This window comes from Nymphalis io, chromosome 18 (assembly GCF_905147045.1).
Source record: "Nymphalis io chromosome 18, ilAglIoxx1.1, whole genome shotgun sequence".
Classification (NCBI taxonomy): Eukaryota; Metazoa; Arthropoda; class Insecta; order Lepidoptera; family Nymphalidae; genus Nymphalis; species Nymphalis io.
Genome location: NC_065905.1, coordinates 9,636,304 through 9,664,300, shown reverse-complemented (window position 1 = coordinate 9,664,300; position 27,997 = coordinate 9,636,304). Strand labels below are relative to the sequence as shown.

Below are 27,997 nucleotides of genomic sequence, written 5' to 3'. Positions count from 1 at the left end.
ATTATTTTATATTAATTTTTATTTCATACATTTATTCAGATAAAAATTAACCGCTTAGCGGAAAGGTACATGGACATAATAATAAATTACTTATGCTAAATCAGTCTAACAGTCGCAGCAAACGCGGGTCGTCTTAATCTAGTATCACAGATGAGTAGAGCGGTGGGTCGAGACCGAGGGGTGAAGCGCGCTCGCGTCAGCGGGGCGCCTGGCGCCGGCGGTCACTCCTCCGATGCGGAGGAAAGTTGTGTGCTGCCGCCTGAGCTAAAGGAACTGCGGCACGCGCTAGTCTCAGATCCGTTTCCCGGACCAGGAGCGCCGTTATCTCCGCTTTCACCCCCGTCGCCCCCTGGCGTCAATGTTCGCAATAAATCTAACGCAGCGCGGGCGCGCTGGCCATCAGCAGCTGCAGCGGAAGCTGCATTTGAGGGTCGATCCCACGCACTCTTCTGCGGTAGAAGCAGACGTCGAGCTTCTCGTTGCACGCGCCGTGAACGCAATGCGAATAAAAATGGCGATGCCGCTGAAGCCAGCAAAAGCAAGGCTAACGCGGGAGTTCGAGCGCTAGCTGCTAATCCTGGCACAGCAGCAGATACAACAGCGGCCACCGCATGCGGCACATGTAACATCACTAACGCACCAGTTAAAAGTCCAACTCTAGCTGCACGAGATTCTTCCCTATATCTAAATAATGAGGCGTTCGAAATACGACAACGGATTGATGTAATTCTGGATCCGTTATTTGAAGGCGCGGGTGTACGAGATTGTACAGCAAGATGCGATGCCGCCAACAACGGCGCAGAGCTTACTGCAGGCAAGCCTTTTCGTAGATCCTCATTTGATTTGGCCTCCTTTCTCGCATTCCGTAGACTCGCAACGGATGGGCAACGAGTTGGTCGTTCCGGAGGTAGAAGAAAAGGTCCAAACTTGCGATCAGTTTCCGTGACATTGTCCGGCACGTCGATTTTCAAAGTAAGTCCTTCACCCTCCTCAATCAAGTCTGGCAAATTCACATGAGGCTCATGAAGTTGAAGAGCACTAGCTCCATGTGCGCGCGCTCGTAGACCAGACGATCGCGCTGCTCGATATATCCTCGCATACATGACGCAAACTACAGAAACTGGCGCGATGATGCCAGCAAATAAGTACACGACGTAGTAGGCGAGCTCGACTCCCTGGATAGCGGGCTCGCGCGGATAATAGTGGCGCACCACGGCTATGGTGGCGCGAACAATAGCTGCAATGGCAGCTGCAAGCCAAGTGACTGCACACAGAGTGGCTGGCCGGCGTTGCAACAGTCGAGTATGGCAGCGCAGGGGATCCGTGACAGCGTGATGCTGGTCCAACGCAATAAGCGTTACCGACAACAAAGCGACCAAACTGCACGCCGAGGCTGCGGCGTCACCAGCCTCCACCCAGCCGGCCTCCTCGTTCGCGGTGTGCTCGCCGAATAGCGCGGGCGCGAGAAGAGAGGTTGTCACCAAATTCGTCGCCAATAGATTAATGACGAACCTAGAACAAAAGAAAACACTCGTAAGTAAAGTAATAAACATCATAAACGTACAGTGCGAGGTCGTGTTCATTTAAGTATACTGTTCCATAAACAGTTTCAAGTACGTAACAGAAGTTTGTTGCAAAATATCTACTCAAATCTTTCCTTGAAGTATAATTAATCTTACAATAATGATGATTTATAGTTTTAAGCCAAACTGTTCGATTTGTTTCTCGTTCAAAATTTAATGTAAGCGTCGCGTCGTTGTGTTAACATGAATGTTTATAAACAAAGGACCACTAGATTCTACATTTATATACTGAAAATAGTATACATACACGCGTAACTTTACTGAATACGCGAGAATGCACACAAATAGTACACGATATTTGAAGTGTTCAAGAGGGCGTTCAGGCACACCCGTGTGTAATCTAACGAAGGAACAGGAGGTTTTTTCTTGCGTCAACGTATATTTCATTGTCCTGTCATTTATAATGTTGTAACTTAGATGCGGTGTAGATTATAAACATGACTTTCGTAAAGTCTTGCAGCGTGACCGAGTAATAATATTCACGTGCTATTTGCTATTCCGGTCTCAATTTCAAATGTTGCCCTCAAAATGCGTCCACAGGTCAAGACAACGATACCGCAGAACGTTTCTTAAAGACTAACAGAGTAAACAATACTAGAACAATGGATTATATTGTATGCATATAACGTTCTTATAAAACGATAAGGAATGGAGGGCATCCGACGTTGATAATGAATGTGTACTTTTAATCGCTATTTATTTGACTATTATATGACTACTAGTAATTCCCATCGCTCGCGAAATGTATAATTAGTGCGATTTAGCGCGACGTTGATCTAAAACCGAAAACGTACGAACATATTTATTCGTTTTATTATTCTAAAAAAAAACTTTTGTAAATCATTACTTTAATTACGTAATAATGGTCTCCGACAAATTTCACATCTATATATGTATATTGTTTTAGACGTGTTAACGTTGATAGTCGTTCAGTTTAGACCTTTCATATGTTAAGTACTAGCTAATACTTTTTATTTATTTAAGCAATCAAGTTATAATATAATTTTATCAAATTAATACAATTCGTTCATTCGCTATTTTTGTTCGTAGTCGCTAATTGTAATTTTTTTGAAATTAGGATTGAATATATTTATAAACATTTATTCAGATTTATTATTGTTATTTATTGCCATACCGAATAATATTATTTTATTATCTTATTGAGGAAGATATCGTTGATATTATAATAACTTTTTATATAACGTGTTCAAGGTAAGGTTGTTCTGAAAACTGAAACAAACATAACCTCCAAAGCGTGGATTGACAGTGATATTATAGCAACATTCATTTTTACATTTGATTTTTTTTTAATTTTATCCGCTTTGAACCGATATAAAACCATTATCATTTTGTACGATGTTAGATTTTGAAATTTGTGACCATGAAATATGTATCAGCCGTGATCAGAAAGTTTGTAATCGCGGTTAAAACACTTAATATTATATTATTTTTTATTAAAAATAAATAAACGCTGTAAGTCGATATATATTTATTTTATCAATTGTTTTTAATTTTCTGGCAACAATCAAAGGGCATCTTGTGATGTCGTTTTCTCAACGACATGGTTCAATTTCTTCCAGATTATTCCAATATTAACATATGTAGGATAGGCCCTTGTAGTTGATGATGACATTGCCAACACCGAGACCTTCGAGCATACATGATAAATTTGAAAAACAAATTGTTCATTTAAAATTGCATATATGTAACGCGCATACATTTCTCATATAGGCGGAATCAGTGCTCGAATAGATGAATATATCTGTTGCCAAGGATTCCAGCAGTTTAGTTTCAATCAAATTACGCCTTGAAGTGAAACATAATTATACATACACTCAATATCATATATATATATATATATATATATATATCATATACAATTTGAACAAGGTCAATTTAAAGCGACACAATTTTTATGTTGTAATTAATAACAATAAATAAATAAAAAGTCTAGGTTTAGATAATACTGCAAACAAACTGTGTACATGATTCTTTTGGGTGTAAATAAAAAAAAATATTGTTTATTATTAGTATTATTAATAAATGTAACCTCAACAAGTTTCGTTTCCAAACTTAATTTTTTTTTTCACTGATGACGTTAATCTATTTTCTTAGTGCGCAAAACATTTCAAGTATCGAATGTTATTTTTTTTATTTAAAAACGTTCGGGACAAACAGAACTATAAAAATATTAATATTACGTCACGGTTCTAGCAAAGTGTGTCAAAGATTCCACGTTTATTAGTTCTCTTAAAATGATTATAATTTTTTTATTGACGTCTAAAGTCCATTTTAATATTGAAGTCGATGCCGTATCCCAATTTCTTTTAATATCACAAATAATTTATAACCACAGACTTCGAGATGTGTATTTCTGAACAAATCTAAATAACACTTATAGCGAGGCTATTTAAATTTACTAGAACATATTTTTTAATTTACCTTACATTTTCAAGTGCTGTTCTGTAAGAAATCTTTGACTTGATATGCAATTTTGATGCTTGTGTCATTATATATAAATACTATAGTCATATATCCCTGTTTGACATTTCTTACATTATTGCACTAATTCGACATTCGACATTCGACAATTGCAAACGGCTGTATGTAATCGCTACGCAAATAATTATTATAAAACAGTATATAAGTCGATAATCGGGAGTGAACTTTTGAAAAATAGTTAAAGTTTGTGTTAATGACAATAATTTTATGTGTTAAATTATATCTAAATGTGAATTATATAAATTAAAACTACAAATTTCAAATTTTATTTGTTAAATTGCAATAGTAGTGTGCAGTGTTTGAAGTGAACGCGTAAGCGACGCTTATTTCCCGGCGCTTATGACCTTTTGGTCGCTGGTTTGACTGCAATTCAACAATCGGTCTGTTAAGCAGAGTTACTCTTAGCTTTTTTTCTACCTACATTTTTTGCGATAATAATATATATGCAAAATGGATTGTAAACATTGTTCAGAGATCGTAAGACCAGAAGAAATGATTAGATGTACGGCTTGTCAAAGTATGTATCATTACTCATGTGTTGGTATAAATGAAAGCGACTTTAAAAAGATTCTGCCTATGAATAAAGCTAAATGGAAATGTCCAGTTTGCAAAATATCTAAGAAAAATAATATAAGTCCAAAATTAAATATGATGTCTGATAAAATAAATACAAATCAAGCCCAAATCATAGATATTAAATCGTTGATTGCACATTTTGATGAGCGCTTCAATAGTTTGCATTACACAATGGAGTCATTCAAATCTTTTATTACTGATGAATTTAAAAAGCTCTCAGAATCTGTTACTTTTTGGTCTACAAAAATTAATACGATCGAGTCTTCCATTAATTCTGTTGTTGATCGAATGAATGATCTAGATAAGGAAGTTACTAAAATAGAAAATTATGAAACAGAACTCGTGGAGTTGAAACTTAAGCTTAGAGAATTATCGGAAAACACTAACAGAAATGAACAGTGGGTGCGTCGCTCTAATATTCAAATAAATGGTATTCCACAAAATAAGGGCGAAAACTTAGTCCATATTATTAAGACCCTTGCTGAAAAAAGTGGTTATCCCATAAATTTTAATACCGATGTTGATTTTGTAACAAGGGTAGCGGTAAGGAATGATTCGTCTGAAAATAAATCGCGTCCCATTATTTTAAAAATGCAAGCACGTTACAAAAAGGATGATTTTCTTTCATCGTTAAGGAAGTTAAAAAATATGAAAGCATGCGACATTGGTTTTTCAGGCAGAAATAATCCTATTTACATAAATGACCACCTGTCCACTTACAACAAGGCTCTTTTGAATGAAGCTCGACGAAAATGCAAAGAGAAAAGTTACTTATTCTGCTGGGTTCGAAATTGCACTGTTATGGTTCGTAAGACTAACAATTCACCAGTTATTCACATTACTTCCAAAGAGTGTTTAAACAAAATTTTATAAGCGTTATTAATTTGTTGGTTTATAATATTAAAGTATGTTACTTTGTTCAGTTTTTTAAGAATATTTTTTGTAGTTTTATATTTTTACTTGTTTTCGTTAATATTTTAATTATATTTATTAAGAAAATTAGGCTGATATTGTATTGTTTTATGGACTTGAAGGTATGTTTTAATTCTTATCTGGCATCTAGGTGCATTGAAAAGCTATTTCTCTTTAATATTATTACTCACAATAATTATAATTTAAAATATATATTACTATGTACTTAAATATTTATTATCAAAATGTTAGAGGATTGCGCACTAAAACTTTACAGTTCTATTTTAATTTGTTAAATTCCAATTATGACGTAATTTGTCTAAGCGAGACCTGGTTACTTCCTAATATCTTTGATGAAGAACTCTTCGATTCACGCTATAACGTATACCGGAATGATCGTGACTATGCACTTCTAGGGGTAAGTAAGGGTGGTGGTACACTTATAGCAGTACGTCGTGGCATCTATGTCGACATGCAACACTCTAGGACACCAATGTCTCTTCCAGGTGCTGATATAACTTTTGTTAATATAGTGGTCGGACAGGGTTTAAGTAAACAAAAACTACGACTTTTCTGTTGTTATTTCCCTCAAAATCAACACCAGAGCGATTCTGAAGCCACATTTTTTGAGTTCTTATCAGATTTAAATTTGAATAACCCTTTTGATAAATATATTGTTGTAGGAGATTTCAACATGGGAGATATTGTGTGGTCAAATAACTCTGAAAATACGCTAGCTATCCAAAACCCATCCGAAAATAATTTAATTATGCAACTATTTGCTTTTATGTGCTTTTCTGGCTGGTGTCAGTATAATGGGATTTTTAATGGTAATAATAGACTATTGGATCTCGTTCTGTCTAACTGTAGTTGTTCGGTCGATAGAACAACACCATTATCTTTGCCTGAAGACGTTCATCATCCGTCTCTCTCTGTGTTGACGGATATTATGTTGAATGATTCAAATTTACGTTATGCTCCTCGAATTGTTCGTCGCTTTCATGTTGCTGACTACAACGCAATTAACAATGAGCTAAATAATATTGATTGGGTGGAACAATTCGAAACATGTGATATAATTAACGCAGTAGATAAGTTTTATTTAATAGTTAATAATATTGTGGATCGCTTTGTACCAGCTAAAACAGTATACGATATCAATAAATATCCTGTATGGTTTAGCAAGTTTTTAATTAAATTGATTAAAAAGAAATTACAAGTGCATAAACGATGGAAAATTTATGGTCATAATAGTGACTATGACAAATTTGCTGACCTTCGACACAGAACTAAATTGATGGAAAGAGAGTGTTATAATGTCTTTATTGCTAGGGCTGAAGATAATATTCATCACAGTTCTCGGAAATTCTGGTCATTTATAAAATCAAAGAAAGGTAGTAATAATATACCTGACACCATGTTTCATGACAATACGGTTGGCTCCGACGGCCCATCGATCTCTAATCTATTTAGTAACTACTTTAAATCAGTTTTTGAAGTAGAAGTGAATCAACCCGAGGTTGATTATTTAAACAAGCATAGTAGTCAGTCCTTAATTAGTACTATTAATGTATCATGCCGTACCATTGAAAGATATCTCTCAAAACTTGACTCGTCTAAAGGCAGTGGCCCAGATGGATTACATCCTATGTTTTTAAAACGATGCAGTAAATCTTTATCAATCCCTTTACATTTACTCTTTAACAAATCCATATATTCAGGCATACTACCACCTGTTTGGAAAAAATCGCTTGTTGTTCCCATTTTTAAAAATGGAGATAAGCATATTGTCAAAAATTATCGTGGAATATCAATGTTATCTATCATACCTAAATTATTTGAGAAGATTATTTACGATACTTTGTTTCCTTTAATAAAACCTCTGCTCATTACCCAACAACATGGATTCGTAAATAAAAGATCAGTTGAGTCTAATCTTGTTGAGTTTCTCGATGTTGTTCTTTCAGCCATGGAGAGAGGACATCAGGTTGACACTGTGTATACCGATTACTCAAAAGCATTTGATAAAATTCCACATACGCTATTAATTAAAAAACTTGCATATACTGGTATACACGGCGATTTGCTAAGATGGATAACGTCGTATCTCCGTGACAGAACTCAAGCAGTCGCTGTCAAGGGACACATTTCTAGTTTTGTCCCCATAACATCTGGGGTTCCTCAGGGCTCTCACCTCGGTCCCCTATTGTTTAACATTTTCATTAATGATATACTAAAAAATTTTCAAAATCCTGACATACTTCTATATGCCGATGATACAAAACTATTTAAAATCATAAAAAGAAGTGATGACTGCTCAAACTTGCAATATGATTTGGATATTTTAGTGCAATATTGTTCATCTAATGGCCTACATCTTAACTTTGAAAAATGCAATGTAATAACATTTTCTAGAAAAAAAAATCCAATTTTATTTGATTACACAATTTCCAATCATTTAATTAAGAGGGTAACCGAGGTTAGGGACCTAGGAGTGCTTCTAGATTCTAATTTATTATTTGACAGGCATGTGAATAAAATTATCGCAAAAGCTTACAGTATGATGGGTTTCATATTTCGCCAGGGAAGAGACTTTAAGCATATCAATACATATAATGTGTTGTATAACTCGTATGTAAGATCTAATTTGGAATTCGCTTCAACGGTTTGGAATCCACAATACTCTAAGTATGTTATGGCTATCGAAAATGTTCAGAATAAATTTATTAGAAGATTAACGCGTAAATTTGGGTCCAATGCTATTAATAAGCTTAATATTTTGTCGCTTGAGAAACGCAGGGAATGCAAAGATCAGGTTTTTCTTTACAAAATTGTAAATAATTTTGTCGATTCAATGTACTTAGTCAACAACATTTATATCAAGTGCTCACATTCCATTGCCCGTTCAAAACATACCTTTTATGTCCCAATGTGTAGAACGAACTATGCTAAAAATCGCTTTTTAGTAAGAGCATGTGACAATCATAATAAACGCTACACTAGTATAGATATATTTAACGAAAATTTATTTAAGTTCAAAGAAGCTCTAAAAAACTGTATTTGTCAGTAATATACTTATCGTTTTTTTTTTTTTTTTCTGTTTTAAATTATTTTTAATACTTTATTCATATATCTTAATAAATTGTTAAATAACTTGTTATCGTTAGGTTCACTCCATGTTTGTTTGTATAAGTGGAAACTTTGTTGGCTTAAGTGAAATTTATTTTGTTACTAAATTTTATGTATTATATTATGCTGTATGTTTCCCAAATAAATAAAAATAAATAAATAAATAAATAAATAAATAAATAATTTAATTTTAAGAAATAATAATCATCCAATGTATGATAGTACGCAATACTTGGTAATTATATGAAGAATGTACACAAATCCGTATTTACGAGATTCGAGCGTAATCTTCAATATAAAACAAGGTCGGGGAAACCCCGCGTAACTAGAACGGTATTATCGAATTGATAACGATCTAATATTCACGATCAAAACAAATTAAAAAGTCAAAATCCAAAATATTCCAATCAATAAAATGTTTTTCTTTATTTGTCCCAAGTGAGATGACACTTGGCGAGTTTTAAATTAGTACAATTAAAGATCGTTTAGAGCCTATTCCACCACGCTGCTCCAATGATAGTTAATGAGTGCACATGTTTCTTTGCAATTAATTCCATCATCGAGCACGAGATGAATTATAAATACATATAAAACACATCACATCTGTCGTTCCTCGGTTTGAACCCGTAATCAACATTCTAACTAGTAATTTGGTCGCCTCGGCTATGTATGGACATGTAGGTATTTTGGAAATTAATTGATTAATTTATTACGTACCGAGAACAGTTAATCATTACATACATATTTATGAGCCGTATGTGTAGTAAATGGAATCGACAATATGAACATTTTCTAAAGAATTCCATACGATATTTAATGTCCTATCCTACGTGTCTTGACGCAACCATATTTATTGAAACATGTATTTAAAGGCAATGTCGCAAATGTATTTATGATTACGCATTCAAGGGGTATTACGTCTCTAAACTACGGATAATGATTAGCTAACAACGAAAATATTATAATAAATACTATGGAATCATTTGAAAATTCTAAACCTTATGTAATAAAGATAAGTCAGTTTCAATTTTTTTGAAGCATTTTATGTGATAATAGCTTTGGAATATACATTAATATGTATCATAGAGAGCTGCAGTGCTATTCTAATATTTCAATCGTTAAATTTTGAAAACAAATAACGTTGATACCCTATATTGACGCGTATATCCTTTAAATATTATGATTATCAAGGTCAAAGTCGCATATCAATTTCTGACATTTCACGATCATGTTCTGCGGTGAGTTTCGACTTGGTTATTACGTTAATATATTTATTAAATATTTTATTTTTGTTAGAGGTGACAAACGAGCAGGAGGCTCACCTGATGGAAAGTGACTACCACCGCCCATGGACCCCTGCAACACCCGAGGGCTTGCAGGCGCGTCGAGTGCCTTTAAGGAATGAATACGCTCTTATGTTGCTCTTAGGTTTGTATGTCATATCGGTTCGGAAAAGTCGCCAGCGAAAGGACGTTCCACAGAATGGTTTTGCGAGCAGGAAATGCCTTAAAAATCGCGCCAAATATAGCAATTGTTCTATCGGGTCAACTTTATTTCAAACAATTTTGCAAAAAAATATATGTTTTATAAGCTTTTTATCTATTTGTTATGTAAAGATTCGTATTAATTAAACTTTCCATGCCATTACCATAAGAGGCTTAATGACGTATTGTGTCGAATTTTTAATAACATTATAATAGACCATTAACGCTAAAACAGCACCAATGTGTTTGTAATGGGGCTTCAAAGGCTACGTCCGTTTCACGTACGAGGTTGAAATAGACGATATAAACTATTTTGAAATTGGCAGACGTACGCGTAATATATAAAATTATAATTCATTGTAATACCAGACTTTGTTTCTCCTCCTGACCAATTTCAGCTACGGCCATTTTCGAAGACATATTATAGTGCCCAAGTGTGGGCCCAATCACAGATGCGCTCTCATAATCTTATAGGGCGACAAATCCGAAACGACCGAAAAGAGTTCAGGCGCAGGACCTTTATTTGCTTCTGGCTAGACTCTCTTGAGTGGTCTCGAGAACAGCGAGTCGATATGCAATAAATAATAATAGGTATTAAGGTAATAATATTATATTATTATTATAAAACATTAACTATTAATATTATGAATTTAATGAGTTTTATAATAATTTCACAAAATAAAAAGCAGAATTAAAAATAAGTACTAGTATAAATAAATATTTAGTATAGTTAAATTAATAAGTATAGTTTTCTTAATTTTACGTCAAGATGGTCTAGTGGATAAAACGGATCTTAACCGAAGGTATAGATTCAAATCCAGGCAAGCACTATTGAGTTTTCTTATGCTTCATTTTTTTTAAATTCACGTTATCGGTGGAAATACTTTTAAACGACGTCATTCAGCCAAACCAAAAATTTTTACAAAATAAAAATTAAATCGAAACAATAAATTAAAGAATAACAATAAGTAATCAAGGATGACAGGACTTAATATTAACAACGATCCTTACGAGTATCTGATCCTCACCACAACAATGAATCGCTTATCAATCCATCAATCAAACGAACAATAGTTGACGCAAGTGCGCAAAGGACATTTAACATACGCACTTAAATTAAAAAGGTTAAACTTATAGGAAGGAAAGTAATAAGTAAGGAAAGGAAACATCCAATAATATTTAATTACTTGCACTTAATTTGAAATGACATTTTAAGGTTCCGCCGGTATTTTTTTTTTTGTTCCGTGTGAATAATAATATTATAACGTTATAATTGGTATATGGCAACATTTTTATCGGTATATCGGGATAGATATGAATGTCAGTTGCCAAATGAAACTTATCTGATCATATCAACAATAAATATCAATTTTGTAAAATTACGCTGTAAGCATGCTTTAGTATAAATAATTTTAAAAAGCTAGTTTCTTTGTTTATTTCAAAGCGTTTATTAGTCCGAATTAAAAACATATTTTTGTGTTAGATAGCTTATTTATTGAAACAGATTATAACGTTTATAGCACTACGATATGGACAAAGGGAGCGAAGCATTGATTCTGAACGCCGATGATACCGCACGGAGCAACGAGTCAAGTATATTTTGATTGATTCATCTACCGAAATTGACGAATGGCTCTGCCTATAAAGTAATGATGAAAATTACTCTTTCTATACCGCAGCGTATTTAGCGTGAGAGCTTTAAACATTCTCCTAATAAAAGCGGGTCTTTATCCTAGAACGGGGCATAATAAAGTCATATGAAGTCAAGAGTGAAACTGCTACAGAATTCAAACACACAGCTTACTGCGAATTACTATAACATTTTAAATTGGCGTCCACGACAGGAACGGTTAATAAATCACTTTTTTATTATATTATAACTCAACTACAAATATTCAGAGTCAATATTCTAATATCCTGTTTGAGTGTGCTGAAAAGTAAACGCTGGAAGATCAGAGAGATGATTCCAGGAAGAAAAGACGAAAGAAAGCCCAAACATCAGATTACTCATGATAAATCATAATAAAGACAATGTAAAGCTTTCATGAAACCCAATTGGAGTCAATGAACCTTACACAAGTCCAATGGAACAAAATAAGTAAAAGTTCTTTCACCTTACTAATATTTATTATGCAATTACGGGAATGTGCAAAGTTTCCCTTTTTCCCTCGACCTCATTTTACGAACTCACTGCCTTTTATCTCTTTCTAACAACTGTAATATAAAAGAGACAGTGATCAGTGATGTGCGAACACTTTTAAATGTTTACGATATTGGACCACTGTTGCCTTCGAATTAATATAATTGTCAGGAGTTTAAGAAAAAGAGAAGGGGTGTTAAACGATGATAGAAAGTAAAAAAACAACTTTTTTTATTGCGATATCAATAGTTTATACTCAATCCATATTAATGTTATCAACAAAGTATTAAAGTTTACCCGCCAATAAAAATAAAGTAAGCAAAGATCTACACGGATACAGCCACAATTTTTATTATGGTATGTAATTTAAAACATGAATAATACAATCACATTTTTGGAATAGGATTTCAACGAACGGTTAAAGCGTTCTTTTGTTTGACGTTTTCAAATATAAATGTATTTCGAATACAAATCATTTTATACGAATCGACCTTCCACTGAGTGCTACGTTGAATAATGTAACTGATATAAGTCGATCGATTTAAAAATACACACCGAATGTGTAATCAGATTCTGTGTAATCGATATTCAATTTGTCTGCATTGTTATGACATTGGAAATTTTCGAAATCGTTCATGTCGTGAATGATTCCCAAATGTATGATTGAATATAATTGACAAGTGACTGGTGTTTTTAAGATACAAGCATCGGATCTTTTGACAGATAGATAGATAGATAGATATAATCGCGGCTTCGTTATTTCATTTTGAAATCCATACAAATATTGCAAATGTGAAAGTGCTTAGCCGTCGGGTACGTTAAGTCGATTTCGTCTTTAACTAGTGAAGCAACTTTAAAGTCAAAGAACAAATTTAAGAATTCATACTCTTAAGGAAAAAAAACAACAAACATAAAAGTTTCATTTTTCTGTCAAATATTTTTATAATGCTTATTTTTGGTTGTGGTTACCCGTTTTATATAATTGTTTTTGTTTCAGCTCCAGCGATACGAAAATCCCACAATTGTGACGTAATTGTTACGTCATATTAGATTGTTTTTAATAATAACAGGATAATTACCAATCCCATTCATAATGGTACAGAGAGTAATGAATGCGAGTAAATGAGTAAATAATTAATTATACTAGGCAAGAAACATACAAGCGTTATATACATATACCTACCTACCTTGATTTATTTCTTATTTCAAATATAATTACAGGCACAAAGGACATAACATCTTAGTTACCTAGGTTGGTGGCGCATTGGCGATGTAAGCGATGGTTAACATTTCTTACAATGCCAATGCCTATGGGCGTTGGTGACCACTTACTATCAGGTCGTCCATATGCTCGTCCGCCAACCTATACTATAAAAAATATATATTTAAAAACCTTTTATAAGCTGTCTATTGAGTATTTTTTTTCTCGTTTTTGACAGAGCACTGAAAATAAACAGATCTTTTTTCAAATTTCATGTCTACGTTTATGTCTTGTTAGATTGAAACGCTCCTAATGCAAAAAAAAGGCCTGGCACGCGCGTTATTTTTCGCGCTGGCAATGAAACGCGTTTTGAAAACGCTAAGTCGGATAATCAAGGAAATACCTCATTGATGTTTTGTCGTAAGAGAATATAAGAGATAATATACTTAATTGAGTGTACATTAAAGTTTACGATGGGATGACATTATTACGGCGGCATGAGTCGAGATGACGCGTCTCTTCACAAGCGGACAGTTTGGACATTATATTGACTAATTGAAGTCAGTTTTATAATTCTTCCTTATACGTACACGGCTTTACCAATTAATGTTGTTTAGCTAGTGATTAACTAAACAACACTGTCTTCTTCTTTCGAATGTCAATTAAATGATGAAAGAAAGAGTAAAGAGAAATTAGTGTAACTAAACTCGCTGTATAGCGTTTATAAGTAAGATAGATAATGGATTAGATAAATTAATTTATTCATAAATTCCATAAACTTAAAACAAAGTAATAATTTGTCAAAATCACAATAAAAATGAATGAGTTTTTTTTTTAATATTAAACTATTTGCTTATTTCATGATTCTAATGCGGCGTGCACAATGGCAGCCATTGTTAAGGAAGAGCCATTGTTCTGCGCGTGCGCAACCAAACAGTTCAGGTGTATTACAAGTTTGAGGAACTGTTAGCGTTTTTATGAGCGGATTTCGAATAAGTATGTTATATAATGTCTAGCTGTTTTGTTTAAGTTACTTTCTTTTAAGATACTCGTAATTTTTACACTTGGTTAAATTAGTTTGTAAGTAATTAGCTTTATTACATTGAGTAAATTATACAAAGAGATTACGAATACCTATAAGATATTTTGCGTGTTTAGTAATAAAATTAAAAAACATATAAATAAAACAAATCGATATGATGTTACAATGTATGTCAAAACCAAACGTAATTATTAACTTTTGTCAATAGTTGATAATTAAATACAATTATAGGATAACGGCTAAACACTATCGATTACATTACGATAAAGTCACAACTTTGATAACGGAATTCGTGATATTGTATAATAAATATTTAGTATTACGAAAACTATCGCTATTGTGTACTTATTGTAATACATTTTCTAATCAGTAAAGTATATATAAATATTCAATTGAACAACGCAACCCTATCCATATGTATGCTTTAGGCAGATGCATTGACCTTAACCTGAAAACATATACGTCTCAGGTACATAATGATACATAGATGACCTAATTTAGTGGTAAGCTTTAAAACAAAGATAATACTAAGAACAAAAAAAAAGGTTATTTAGTTAGATATTATTTTAGGCAGAATAATGTTAGATCATTAATTAAATTTAAAAAAAAAACTGCACGAATAAAACTATAAGTCACAAATATAACTAATAAACTTTGGTTTTTATTTTAATGATGATTTAATTGTTCGTTTTTAATTTACACTAATAATAAAAACTAAAAACATCACCGTGAAAATTCAGTGATAGATAATAAAAATAAAATTTCACAATTTTAGAAATAAAATCGCAAATTCGTTTCGACCTATTTACCGGAGCAAGCTGTAAACAGGAACGGACAGTTAATGCCCTAGTTTAGTTGACGAGAAATGTAAATTATTTCGCGGTAAGTTTACCACAAAATATATAATATATATTTACTAATAAACAAGCACCCGTAATCTTAAAGTCTTGCTTACGTGTATATCATTTTTTAATAAAAGTAATAAATCGCCATCTTTGTGATAGATTGCGTATCCGACATGCGAATGTTGACGCAAGTGTTTATTTTTTTTTTTATATTTAAAGTAAGTGGAGCATATTTTGCTAACGTAATTATCCTTGAAATTAAAAAAAAAACTACAATGTCATCATACTTTAGATTAATATAACGTTCCATGTAACTTACTTTTACATATATATATATATTTAACGTTTTGTTTCGCTTTTAATGAATATCGTTTTATCTAATAAAAATGAAAAACTTATGAACAAAATGATTGAAACGCTTATAATGAAACTTACGACGAAATCGAATGTTAAATATAATTTCAGGTTCGCATGATATATAGGTCAGGGAAGCACATAATACAGAGACATCAAGGCGAAACCAACCTGGCGTGTGGCCCTTGTCTATACTCATTCTAATCATTAATTATAGTTCAAACTAGCTGCCCAACCCGTAGTCGAAATCCTCGCACTTCACCCCTTGAAATTCCAAAAATCCATTCTTAGCGGATGCATACGTTATATACAACAGTCTACATATATATATGATACGTATGTTAATTTAGTAAGCAGTTAGTTATACTTTGGTAATACCGTGTGACAATAGTTTCGCAGTTATGTAATACATTACATTCTACATGTGTATACTAAAAATTAAATTTAAATAGAATAATATTTACTCTACAGCAAATATAAGAATAATATATTTATGTATGCAATTATGACTCACAGCTACAATCGTTGTCTACACAATAAAGTTTGCAAAAAAAAAAAACAATATTCTTTTTTTATTATTATTGGTAAAGGTAAAAGGGTCACCTGATTGTAAGTAGTGGTACCATACGATCAATGCGATCGAACAATGGGATATAAAGCTGTCCCATGTACCTACACTGGCTGAAATGTTAACACGCATATTTTTACACATGAGTTACGCACATTAACGTATTTACCGATGGCTTATTCATACTAAACTATTTGTTATTTACCGAATGACAGATTCGTTAATTCCATTTAAAATTCAGAGAATACTTCGATATAAACACGTTTGCGTTCCTAAATGTGTAATTCAACACCCAGTTTGATGTTTTGCATTTAGAATGATTGTCTAAAAAGTTCGTAAATATTGCAATAATAGCTTTCTTATTAAGATTAAAAAAACGATAGATCTTTAAATAATACAAACTATATATGTTTTTAATATACCTAATAATGCATATTCTCTCGAATTAAATAGTCAAAATTGTGACTAAGATAAAGGCTCAAAGATGATCCAATTTCTTATTAAATATGTGTATTCAGGAGTACGACTTAACTAGTCTGTCTCATGCATATATTAAGTCACATACAACATCATATCACAAGTGCAAACCCCGCCTTAAAACCCATTGGAAGCTATTGGATATATGAACTGACGTATTAGGGTCTAAACATACAACCTGCATTAAGACTGCACGCAAGTTGTTAGGGCCGCTAACTAAAACGCCTGTAAACAATTTTGCAGCTTGCGTGCAGTTTTAATGAAGACCGTGTGTAGACATGTAAATCAAACAGTTGATACGAATACGAATGAATTATATTTCCAAACTTGTCTCAAAATAAAAATCTGATGACGTAATAGCCATAGTCCACATAGTCCACCTGCATAATGACATAGACTAATTGAAAACGTGATCGCTCTTGATTTATCTGGCTGGTGAAATAGATATATCGCTTTTGGCTCAGTCATTTTAAAGTATATTGTTAAAGAAATTAGACAGCCATGTATGTTTTGCATTTAATCTATTTTGAGTTATTTGTAAAATTGACGATTTTGTTGCAAGTTAGAGTAGAGTTAGTTAACTTTCATCTATGTGTGAAACTTGCTGTTTTTTACTTTTAATCTTAAATATTAAATAATAAAAAAAATACCTACTACTTTTGAGTATGAGAACTATTCAGTTGTTTTATTATGATTGTTACCTCAGAACTCTATGAACCAATTTGGAAAATTATTATTAGTTAGAGAGAGTATTATACTTCCCGTTTGGACCCATTTTAATTTGAAGAAGAAATAGCACCATAAAGGTGAAAAATACGGGAGAAATAAAATTTGAAGGCGGTTTTGTTTTTTAAACAGATAATCATAACAGTGTATGTAATATATTTTAAGGTTTTATATATGTACATATAGCCACTTGAAGTAATACCGTAATTATTACATCACTTACCTATCATCAGAGAGACATCAGAGATCATGACGGAATCACATACAATAAGCTAAGGATTATTACGCTATTTTATATATACACGCCATCGAAATTATTTTTTCCACATGAGTAGCCATTTTGTTATTTCCAATAATAAAATATTCGAATTTTAAATATCGCAAAATTTCGAACACAACTCGTCTATGTAATACAAAAACATCAATGGTTTATGGTATTTAAAAATTTACAAACTTATCTTGTCTATGCTCAATCGACTGTAGAAAAAGCTAAACTGTAAATAAATCGATTCGATAAATAATAAAATATCAGAATTAATAAATAAAATAAGCCGGCGTTTAATAAAGTCCCTAAATAAACCTACTTTAAGTTTCTCGAATATTATAAAAATGTAGGTTATATTTAAATTTTATAATGAGAATTAAAAAAACATTACAAGTTTCATGTTTTACTCGTTTCGTTAAATAACAGTCATATAATAAATAATTTAGTCATAAAAAATAATATTTAAAATAACGATTCGATACCGTGTTTTTCCAAGATATTTTGTATAAAATACCAGTTGAAGGGTCTCGGGGACTAATTAAAGCCAAATCGATATTTCCATTGATAGTGACAAACACTGCTCTATAATTATTATATATATATAATATACTAATATAATAAATACAAAAATGTGTATTTGAAAACTATTAACCGATAATACGAAAAGTAATATTACTAACAACACTCAACCTAAAAAGAACCTTATTTGAATTTTTCAGATATTGATAAAACATGAAACGTCGTGTTATTTAAAATGAAGATTTTGAATTTAGATCTCATACTCATACTCAACGGGATAGATTATATAACAGTCCATATGTTAGACCGAAATAAAACGTTTAAATAAAACAGCATGGCGTTCCATTAAACATTTTGCTCGACGCCAAACAAGTTGTAAGTTCATGCAATAAAACAATTACAATATGCAATTGTAAGCACGGTTAATAATAAAATTATTTCTGCAAAGATAATTAACGCCTACTTCCTACGTTTAACTACGATTCATGGTCACTGTTACCTTAAAACTTGGTTTACTAATCGGTTTAAAACATACAGGTTTTTTTTACCTCACATTCTTTACTGTGGGTAATACATTTACTATAAATTAACATAAAGCTAGTCATAGACATATTAATGAGTGAATACGTCGAAACGTTAAACGCTAAATGTAATTTATCATGACGTCATCCGAAATCTAATATGGCGGATGACAGATGTCATGTTTACATGACAATAATCGTTTTTTGTGTTTATAAGTTCTATTTTTGAGATAATGTACGATAATTTAATTATGTATTGTAATTTCCACTAATAATATATACATTTGTATTGTTATCTGTTAGACAATACAATGAGTTCTGAATTATCTATATCTAGTAAAAATTCGTTCAAGTTAATACATTTACAATGAAATAAATTATTTTAAAATCGTATCTCATCTGTCAATTGATCACATTCTTAATATTTAAGACTAACTTTTTTTTTTGAAGTATTTTAAATGATTAACACAAGTGACTTGACAAATTACTTGTCATTTGTAATGTGTTTTAATTTGTTATGCTTTAATCGCGTTTAATTTTTTCACGACAGCCCAAAGCACCCCCAAATATAAAAAGATTGGATCATTAACTAAGCCAATGTAGCATTTAATAGCTTGCAATTAAGTTTAATTTAGATTATCAAATAACAATATGAAGGATTTTTTTATAAGGATAACACTTTATTATGTGATTTATTAGATTGATATTGTTACCTGATAAAAAAATATTAGATTATTTTATTATATTTATATGTATAAGCATTTTTTCATCATTACATTTGAATAAGAATAATCAATTGACTGTGCTGTTTTTTAACAATACGTAACCTTTACCGGAAGGCCATATTTTATACGTTACCGTTTATTTTTTTTAAACAGAACAATTAAACAAAAAGAGATTGTATATCAATCAAAATAACAGTTTTGCTTTTAATAATAGCATTTTATTGTTCTCGCCACTTGCGTATTTATTAAACAAAAGGATTTAACGTACCATGTCTCTTAAACGTACTTTTTTATGTCGCCTCCTTTAATTTTTTTTTTAAATTCATATTCATTCTGGTTGAAAATATTAGCACCGGGTTAAGTCGTGGTATGCCAAGTCAAGATCAATCGTCTAATTTACTTCCGGCGTTTTCATATGGAAATTAAGATAAATTTCAAAAATGTCTGCTTGCGATAACCTTTACGAAATAATAAATATGTAATGGCGTGACGGATTTTTGGCATGAGGATGTTTATTTGTTCCGTTCCAAACATACTTTATCATAATATTAAAACTAAGATTTTAATACGATAAATAATAAATGCGAATTATTAATAAACGCGATGCCGTCTTTTTCCGGTTTTCTAACCTCAAAACATCTCATTAACAAATCGAGTTACCATTATAAAAAACTAAAAATATTAAAATAAATATTTCTTTTTTATCTTGTACATATATCATTTTAACATTCTATTTATAGTAATGTTAACCTTAGTTTCCTACTACCTTAATTTTATTATAAGCTGTATAATATAATATAATTTGTCGTTGGAGACAGATCAGACGATAGTAATATTTTTTTTTTAAATTAAATGTTTTGTCCATTTTTTTTAGGAGTGACAATATCCGACGAGGTCAGGACCAAACCTGCGATTCTTACATCGACACGTAAACTATTCCGATATTTATTGTGCTTTTTACTTATTTATTATTATTATATGAATAACATTGTGCTTTATATTCGACAAGTGTTACACTAAATAAAGAATATGTATTTGTTTAATTTCTTATGTACAGACATAAGCGTTGCGATGGAGATAAAAAAAAATTGTAGCATAATTATCGAGACATATTTTATAACTGACACATATATATCATGACTTGGTCAAAGTGAAATTCATCTCATGTCGTATCTACCTGATGGCCTAATGGTTAGAACGCGTGAATCTTAACCGATGATCTCGTGCTGATATCATGCTTGACGGTGAAGGAAACCTGCATGTGTCTAATTTTTTTTTTTTTTTTTTATATCGCCGGGAGGGCAAATGACTCTACTCCACCTGATGGTAAGTGGTAGTAGAGTCCAAACGCGACGACGGCCAGTACAGACGGGAAAAACGTTCTGCACTAGCCGCCTTCGCCTTGCCGGCCCGCAAGATGCCTCTTCACGCCTCGTTTGAAGGAACCCGGGTTGTAAGAGGAGGGGAATACGTGAGCTGGTAAGGAATTCCATTTTTTGGAAGTGCGACAAAGAAAGGAGTTGCCAAATTTCTTTGTTCGCGATGGAATTGATGTCACAGTTAGGCGGTGACATCGAGAACCAGCTCGCGTGGACTTAAGAAGGAAGGGGGAAGCAGGAATTAGAGAGAATAATTCCTCAGAGCACTCGCCGTGATACAGTCGATAGAAAGCGCTCAGTGCTGCTATCTCACGACGCAATTGTAAAGGTTCAAGGATGTTTGTGACCTTTACGTCGCCAATAATGCGTACGGCACGTCGCTGCAACCGGTCCAAGGCCTCAAGTAGGTACTTAGCGGAGCCATCCCAAAGGTGCGAGCAATATTCCACGCAAGACCGTACCTGTGTTTTGTACAGCAGGCACAGTTGTTGTGGCGTGAAAAAGCGCCGCACCTTGTTCAGAACTCCGAGTTTCCGTGAAGCTGTTTTTATAACAGCCTCGATGTAATCCCTTGGACTAAGGTCGCAGCGAACGTCAATCCCCAGCATGGCAATTTCATTGAAATTCTGCCACTTGTGTATTCTACCAACCCGCATTGGAGCAGCGTGGTGGAATAAGCTCCAAACCTTCTCCTCAAAAGGGAGAGGAGGCCTTAGCCCAGCAGTGGAACATTAACAGGCTGTTACTGTACTGTATATATATTTTTTTTAATTTGCGTATAGGTTATTAAAAAGGTTTAATTTGTCGATTGTCAAAGAAATGCTTTCTTAGCGAGGTATGCGGATCGAAAGCGGCGCTCAGCTAGTAGCCACATGTCATTCATCAATATACTTTTACCGGATCTATGTAGACATTTAGATATATAAACGACACTTTTCAAATGTTTAACTAACAAAACCGAGATAAAATAACGTCTCTTAAAGATATGGAAATTTAAGCTCGTGTAAAAAAATCGTTTTGTTATTATATACTTTAAAACTATGTCACAAAGTGTCAATATGCCGTGAAATTATTCGACAACATCAAAGAACATGCGACCTTGTAATATTAAACCGTTGTTACATAGATATACGCACATTCTAAAACAAAGAAATACTCCGTGTATTTCTAAATTGTTACTATCATTAAATTAATATATACTAAAAAAAATGAAGTGTCTGTCTATGATTTCAAAATAACTCCCTTTTAATATTAAATGGCTAGTTGCGAATTATCAAAACCAAAACAACCTTTTTATTTTAGACTGCTGGCTGCTGATAATAATTTATATGTATGTTAAAATGGCAGATTTTAAAGTTTTTGTCACAAACTGAATTCCAAGATGGCGAAGCCGCGGATTTTGCTAGTTAATAAATCAAAGCGATTTAAAAAATATCTATATCATTTTAATATAGATTATATAATAGTAATCACATCCAATAGATCGATTTTGTCAATGATTGTCCGCACCCACGGTCTTGAGATGAGTCATCGGCTGTTGGGCACACAGATTATAAATATCTTATGGCCGTCGTGTGGCAAAAATCCTACACATTAATTTTAATATCAACGTTGAGAAAGCTTACTGTTCCGATATTTTGCAGCGACGGAATACGTTTTTATAAAAATAGTTTTATCCATTAATAGTACGATTTCTACATAAATACCTAATACTTTCCTTCCGTCTATGACGCCCTGGTAGTTGCACTTTTTTAACTACATAATTGTTTAAGGTCAATGTTGTCCTTACGAATTAATTATAATTAAAAAAAGATTTAACAAAAAATAAACCTAAAAATATTCACAAATCACTCATTTTAAGTACGGCTATAACATTTAAATATATTTTTTTCCATTCCAAATTATTTATGTTAAATATAAGTCGTTAGTAAATGGAATGAGATCAGTTGTCATTCATTAAGTTTCACTCCTCATTTAAAAAAAAGTGTAACAAATTAAACTAATTATTCCTTATCTATAACACGTTATAAATATTATACAATTAGTTAAATTTATTGTATTTAGTTTCATTTAATCGTGATGGAATGTCGTCGGTATTTTTATATAATTAGAAGACACTCGGCCTGTCAATCATCATTAATTTATATATGTATATATATATTTTTTGTAATACCTAGGTATCCTATTTCAAAAATCACTAATAAACAACTTTAAAACTAACTTCAAGGGAGTATAGTGTCGTTCTTTAACACGGCGGCGATTACTTATTTGAATTCTTATTTGAATGTAAGGTTTCTTTTTATAACAACACAATTTATAAACAATAATTATATATTTATTTAAGTTACTTATTTGATAATTACAAAATCTCTTTTGTATAACAACTACTATTGTAATAAATATTTTTTCCATGAACTTGACTTTTATGCAATTTGACATTATTAATGTTGCCCAGTAAATAATTTATCGTTGAAAACATTTTTACCATAGCGCTGATGCAATTTTATTTAAAATATTAACCAATCCTAATGTAACTATTGACTGTTATTTCCTTCCAAATAGACGATAATGTTTCAAGTGGTCTCTAACCCGCGATATGATAGTTCTTGACATAGTTTAATAATTAATACGAACCGCCTGAGTCTGCACAATGTCTTTGTCAAGGAGTTTAAAAAGTATTATCATAAATTTAATACCATCGGACCTTGTTAGAATTTGGTCCTTGCAAAAAAAAGGTGTGACAAAATTCATATTCATCTATCGTTCTTTTTTTAAATGTTCTCCAAATTACCATTTAATATCTGTATGGAATTAATTATTTCTTTTTAATCTGTCGACCTAATTTTGACGCGACCTCAACTTGCAAAATTGGAATGGAAAATTTTCAAAGCTAGCGATGACATACGATTCTACGTCTACGAAGTCTGACTTTCTCCATGTCATACTAAGTTTAATAAATACAATAAATCACGTCGTTACAAATTGAATCGAATCGTGCGAAATATAAACAAATGCGCCTTACAATGATTTTTATTTCCTGGAGTTGACCATGAATTCGAATGATTATATTTAAGAATGTAATCAATACCATTGATCGATAAATATTAAGTTAAAACAATATCCATTTCTTTATTCTAGGACGAATAAGAATGTCAGTATTGTCATTCGATTAATTTCATATTAAGATTATTCGACATTAGTCAACACAAGATAAAGTAATGAGGGGTGGGGACTAATCGCTTTGTAAATAAACGATCACTTAATTGTAGTAATGGATAAGATTTTATTGAGAATTACTTCATGAATAAAACCAAACACATAAATACAAAATTATATTGCATATGTATTCTAAATAATATATTATTTTAACACCAATTTCACCAAAGAACCTACATCATATAGATTAAAAACCAGTTTCTGAATATATTTTTTTCAAACTTAAAACGTTCCGTTTTTTTTATTTTTCGATACGTGAATTCTGAATAAAATTTACATCCACCGTTTATTTATTCATGTTGTTTTTTTTAAATTAACTTTAAGCAGATCGATTTTTAAAAATTCTAATTTCTAATTTATCCCAATATTATTTTCATGTAAGAAACAAGCAGTAGCAAGCTAGTATAATGCTTAAAAAGAGAGTAAATTTTTTTTCTTGTTTGAAAAAGCCTTAATACATTGACTCAGGATTAACTCCAGGTGACATGTCGCCACGTCTGAACATCGTTGATCCTAAGATTACCCAGTTCCATTATTATAATACATTTTTGATATCTTGGTAATATTCCGCTACTTAATTTAGATTAGATTTTTAAGCATCTTATCTTTAAACTTAATTGACGTAAAACTTATCATACTTATAACGTACTTCAAAATGAAAAAAAAGGTTTGCACGTAAAACGCAATTAATATTCTAATACATTAATATTTCTAGAAACTAATCTTATCTATGTTAGTCGAGAATTTTCGTTCTAATAACCATAGAATTTTTTTTATTTTTTTTTTACAATAATAAAACTAATGAAATTTCAAGACATCTGGAATATGTAGTTTAGAAAGTCGATTTATACATATGAAGAAACTGTATCATATTCGAATAATAAATCACAGGAAAGTTTTCTTCCACATTTACCCGAACCAGAAGCCAGATAAGATAATTTGTTACAGCTACAATTGATCAACGCACAGCACATTCTTACGCGCACCGACGTGATCATACTCTTATTACGAAATTAAACATAACGTAACATAATTTGTACCAATTAATACTATATTTAGCAATAGAATAAAACATGAACTATTGCTTTTAATGTTACAATTATAACACCGAGAAGCTGGATGACAGTGGTTATTTACGCATACCATGTTATTTGAGTAAGCCCGAATACATTATATAGAAATGTTATAATATCGTTTAATTACATATCGAATGTACATAATTGAGGAAATAATTCGATAAAACAATTTGAAATGATAAAAGTCATGTTCGATCTGTTATACGAGTACACTTGATTTACCTTGTTTCCATGTATAATTTTGTAATGATATCCTGTACCAATGTAACATTAAACACGCTAACACAATTACGAGTCAACAATTGTAACGTTAATCTAATTAATTCGACCTAGAATCAAGACATGTTGCCAAAATTAAATTTTATTTATATTTATTTTATTTAGTTCAATTGATTTAATCGGTTGAACGGACGGAAGTTTAAAAATCTACCCACGACGATCAATCCCATGAACAACAATTGCCGTGGAACTACTATTAATGGCGGATACGATGATTCATCCGTCATTACAAAGTTTAACATTAAAATAAAGAAATATTTAATCGTAAGTTCAAAGACCGACGACATAGAAAGCAACAATACCTCTTATTATGTGTGTTTATTATATGATAATATTATTATGTCACGAGGTGCGCTCCGTAATCACTTGGGAGAAGACCTACTAAACTCATAAATACTATTATTTCATGATGATTCTTTTAATTAATTATATATTATTTTTATATGGATCACGGGGTAAAGGCCTCTTCAGAGTTATTTTCCACACCGATAGACACTCAAGATCATTTACGTCTAGTCATGTTAACTACTGTCCGTACGATAAAATATTCAGACGCATTAGACTTTGTCAATAATAAAATACCTATCAGTTGTGTATATTTCTTTTCATGTTACCGTTAAAATAAAAGATTTTTTTATTTACGTAGTAGTTGAAGGCATAAGTGGTTATGACGTTAACCATGTTAGGACAAAAAAAAAACAAAGACAAACGAAATATTTCAACTTAAAATATATTTGAACTAAAAGTTGCTCTCGTAAACAGAGTAATGTGTATTCGATTACTAACGAGTTTTATTTTACAATTTGTAATTGAGTGTCGAGATTCCGTTATGTGGGACACCGGTCCCATCTCCTGTGATCTTTCGACCACATTTCACCGCAACTATAAATTTATGTTGCAAAATGTGAACAGTCTCAGAATATCTCTTAACTTTTCCAATCGTACATAGTTTAAATTATATAATTGATTTATAAGATCAGTTTGAACCGTTTGATGTTGCAAGGAAACAAATAGTTGTTCGAAATTCATCCGCAAAATTAAACCTCTATTCATTATTTTGAATGAAGAACTTCCTCAATTTTTATTGATGGTTAAGTGATTTTACTATTTTATGATAAAGATATCCTTTTGAACCCTTTGTTTATCTTATCTTCTATGTATGGTATTATTAATAACTTGTTATAAACAAACGAGTATAAATAATCCATATTTAGAGGACGGTATGGGATAAGACAATTATGTCGTCTAAGGAATAGCATTTTACAAAAGCTTTTAAGTAGAATTTATCATTAAAAAAACAAAGGATTATTAATGTTATAAGGAAAATAAACTGCAACTTCTATTGGACACAACGAAATAAAGAGTTTTATGTGTTACCTTGCTTAACAGTTACATTAACCGAAAGGTTTTTATAAAGTGCCTTTGAATGGTAAACGGACGATGAGGCGTGACCTTCTTGATTCTGTCGAAACGAGTCGAACGGCTTAGCAATTTTTTGACTCTAATTTTTAAATTTTATAATATGACGTCTAAATCTAACTCGATTCCAATGAAGTACATAAATCATATATAACATAAGCATGTAAAAAGAAACAGAAGGAGAGCAGGTAGATGGACGGAACGACACTAATGATCTAATAATAATATGAGGTTTGGCTGAAGCCCAACTTGTATAGATTATGCTAAGAGAAAAATTTAAAACCAAGCTTTATTATTTTTAAGTTTTGTTTTGTTATTAACCCTTTGTCTGGCAATCTATTTATCCTTACTTACGGAATGTGGTTTCTTTACATTTTTTACTATAATATATTACAAAACGACAACTGTGGTTGTAACTTCGTAAATCAATTTAGATTTATATTAAATGTTATGTTTATTTTCAAAAATCAAATGCTGTTTATGAGTTAATATCCGTTTGAATACTTAGTCGAGTCCACTCTCTCTTAATGGAGACGGATATCTGTATTGCCATCTACGTGGACCTGTTGCAAATAATTTAATCAATTCTATTTACTTTGCATTAAAATTTAGTAACTTGTCCACCTTGATAGAGATGATATATAACGAACATCATTCTCGATTTGGTTTATTAAGGCATGTAAATAAAGTTTAGTGAAACTCACCGATTTGATATAGTCCTCAGTCCGGGTCGTCTACAGAATACCAATAGGGCCAACGAATTGCCCGCAGTCGATACCAAAAACAGAGCAAGGAGCACGATCTCCTCAACAAGCCGGTCTTTTGCTTCCATCCCCTCTGACTTCAACGCTCGTCCAGGAGACAAGAAAGCCGACTGTTCCATACAATTATCATCACTAACACAAATAGCACTTGCACGCAATCTAACACTTAGTCCGTTCGCAACTGCTGTAAAGTTGCGTGAAGTTTAGAGAACACGCTGGTCGAAGCGGCCGCGTCTTTCTCGTTGCACTGTCAGTTGACAACTGGTTACTGGAGTGTGGAGTGGCGAGTCGGCGG

General features: G+C 32.1%; 1 protein-coding gene and 1 long non-coding RNA gene across 2 annotated transcripts in view; both read right to left on the bottom strand.

Annotated features, from left to right (window-relative positions):
- The window catches only part of LOC126775502 (uncharacterized), a 366,351-nt gene that overhangs the window by 56,715 nt on the left and 281,639 nt on the right, over positions 1 to 27,997 (bottom strand). The window lies entirely within an intron of this gene.
- LOC126775443 (D(4) dopamine receptor) lies at positions 22 to 27,960 on the bottom strand. Its single transcript, XM_050497399.1, has 2 exons — positions 27,643 to 27,960; positions 22 to 1,512 (listed from the first exon to the last, which is right to left on the bottom strand). Exons 1-2 carry the CDS (start codon positions 27,819 to 27,821, stop codon positions 222 to 224), a joined length of 1,470 nt encoding a protein of 489 aa, XP_050353356.1. The 5' UTR covers positions 27,822 to 27,960; the 3' UTR covers positions 22 to 221.

What these genes read in the sequence shown, in the direction of transcription:
- LOC126775443 (XM_050497399.1), bottom strand. Translation starts at nt 27,821, where the DNA reads ATGGAACAGTCGGCTTTCTTGTCTCCTGGACGAGCGTTGAAGTCAGAG. An exon ending in CTGAGGACTATATCAAATCG is followed by an intron (nt 1,513 to 27,642) that starts GTGAGTTTCACT and finishes CTTTTGTTCTAG; the next exon opens with GTTCGTCATTAATCTATTGG.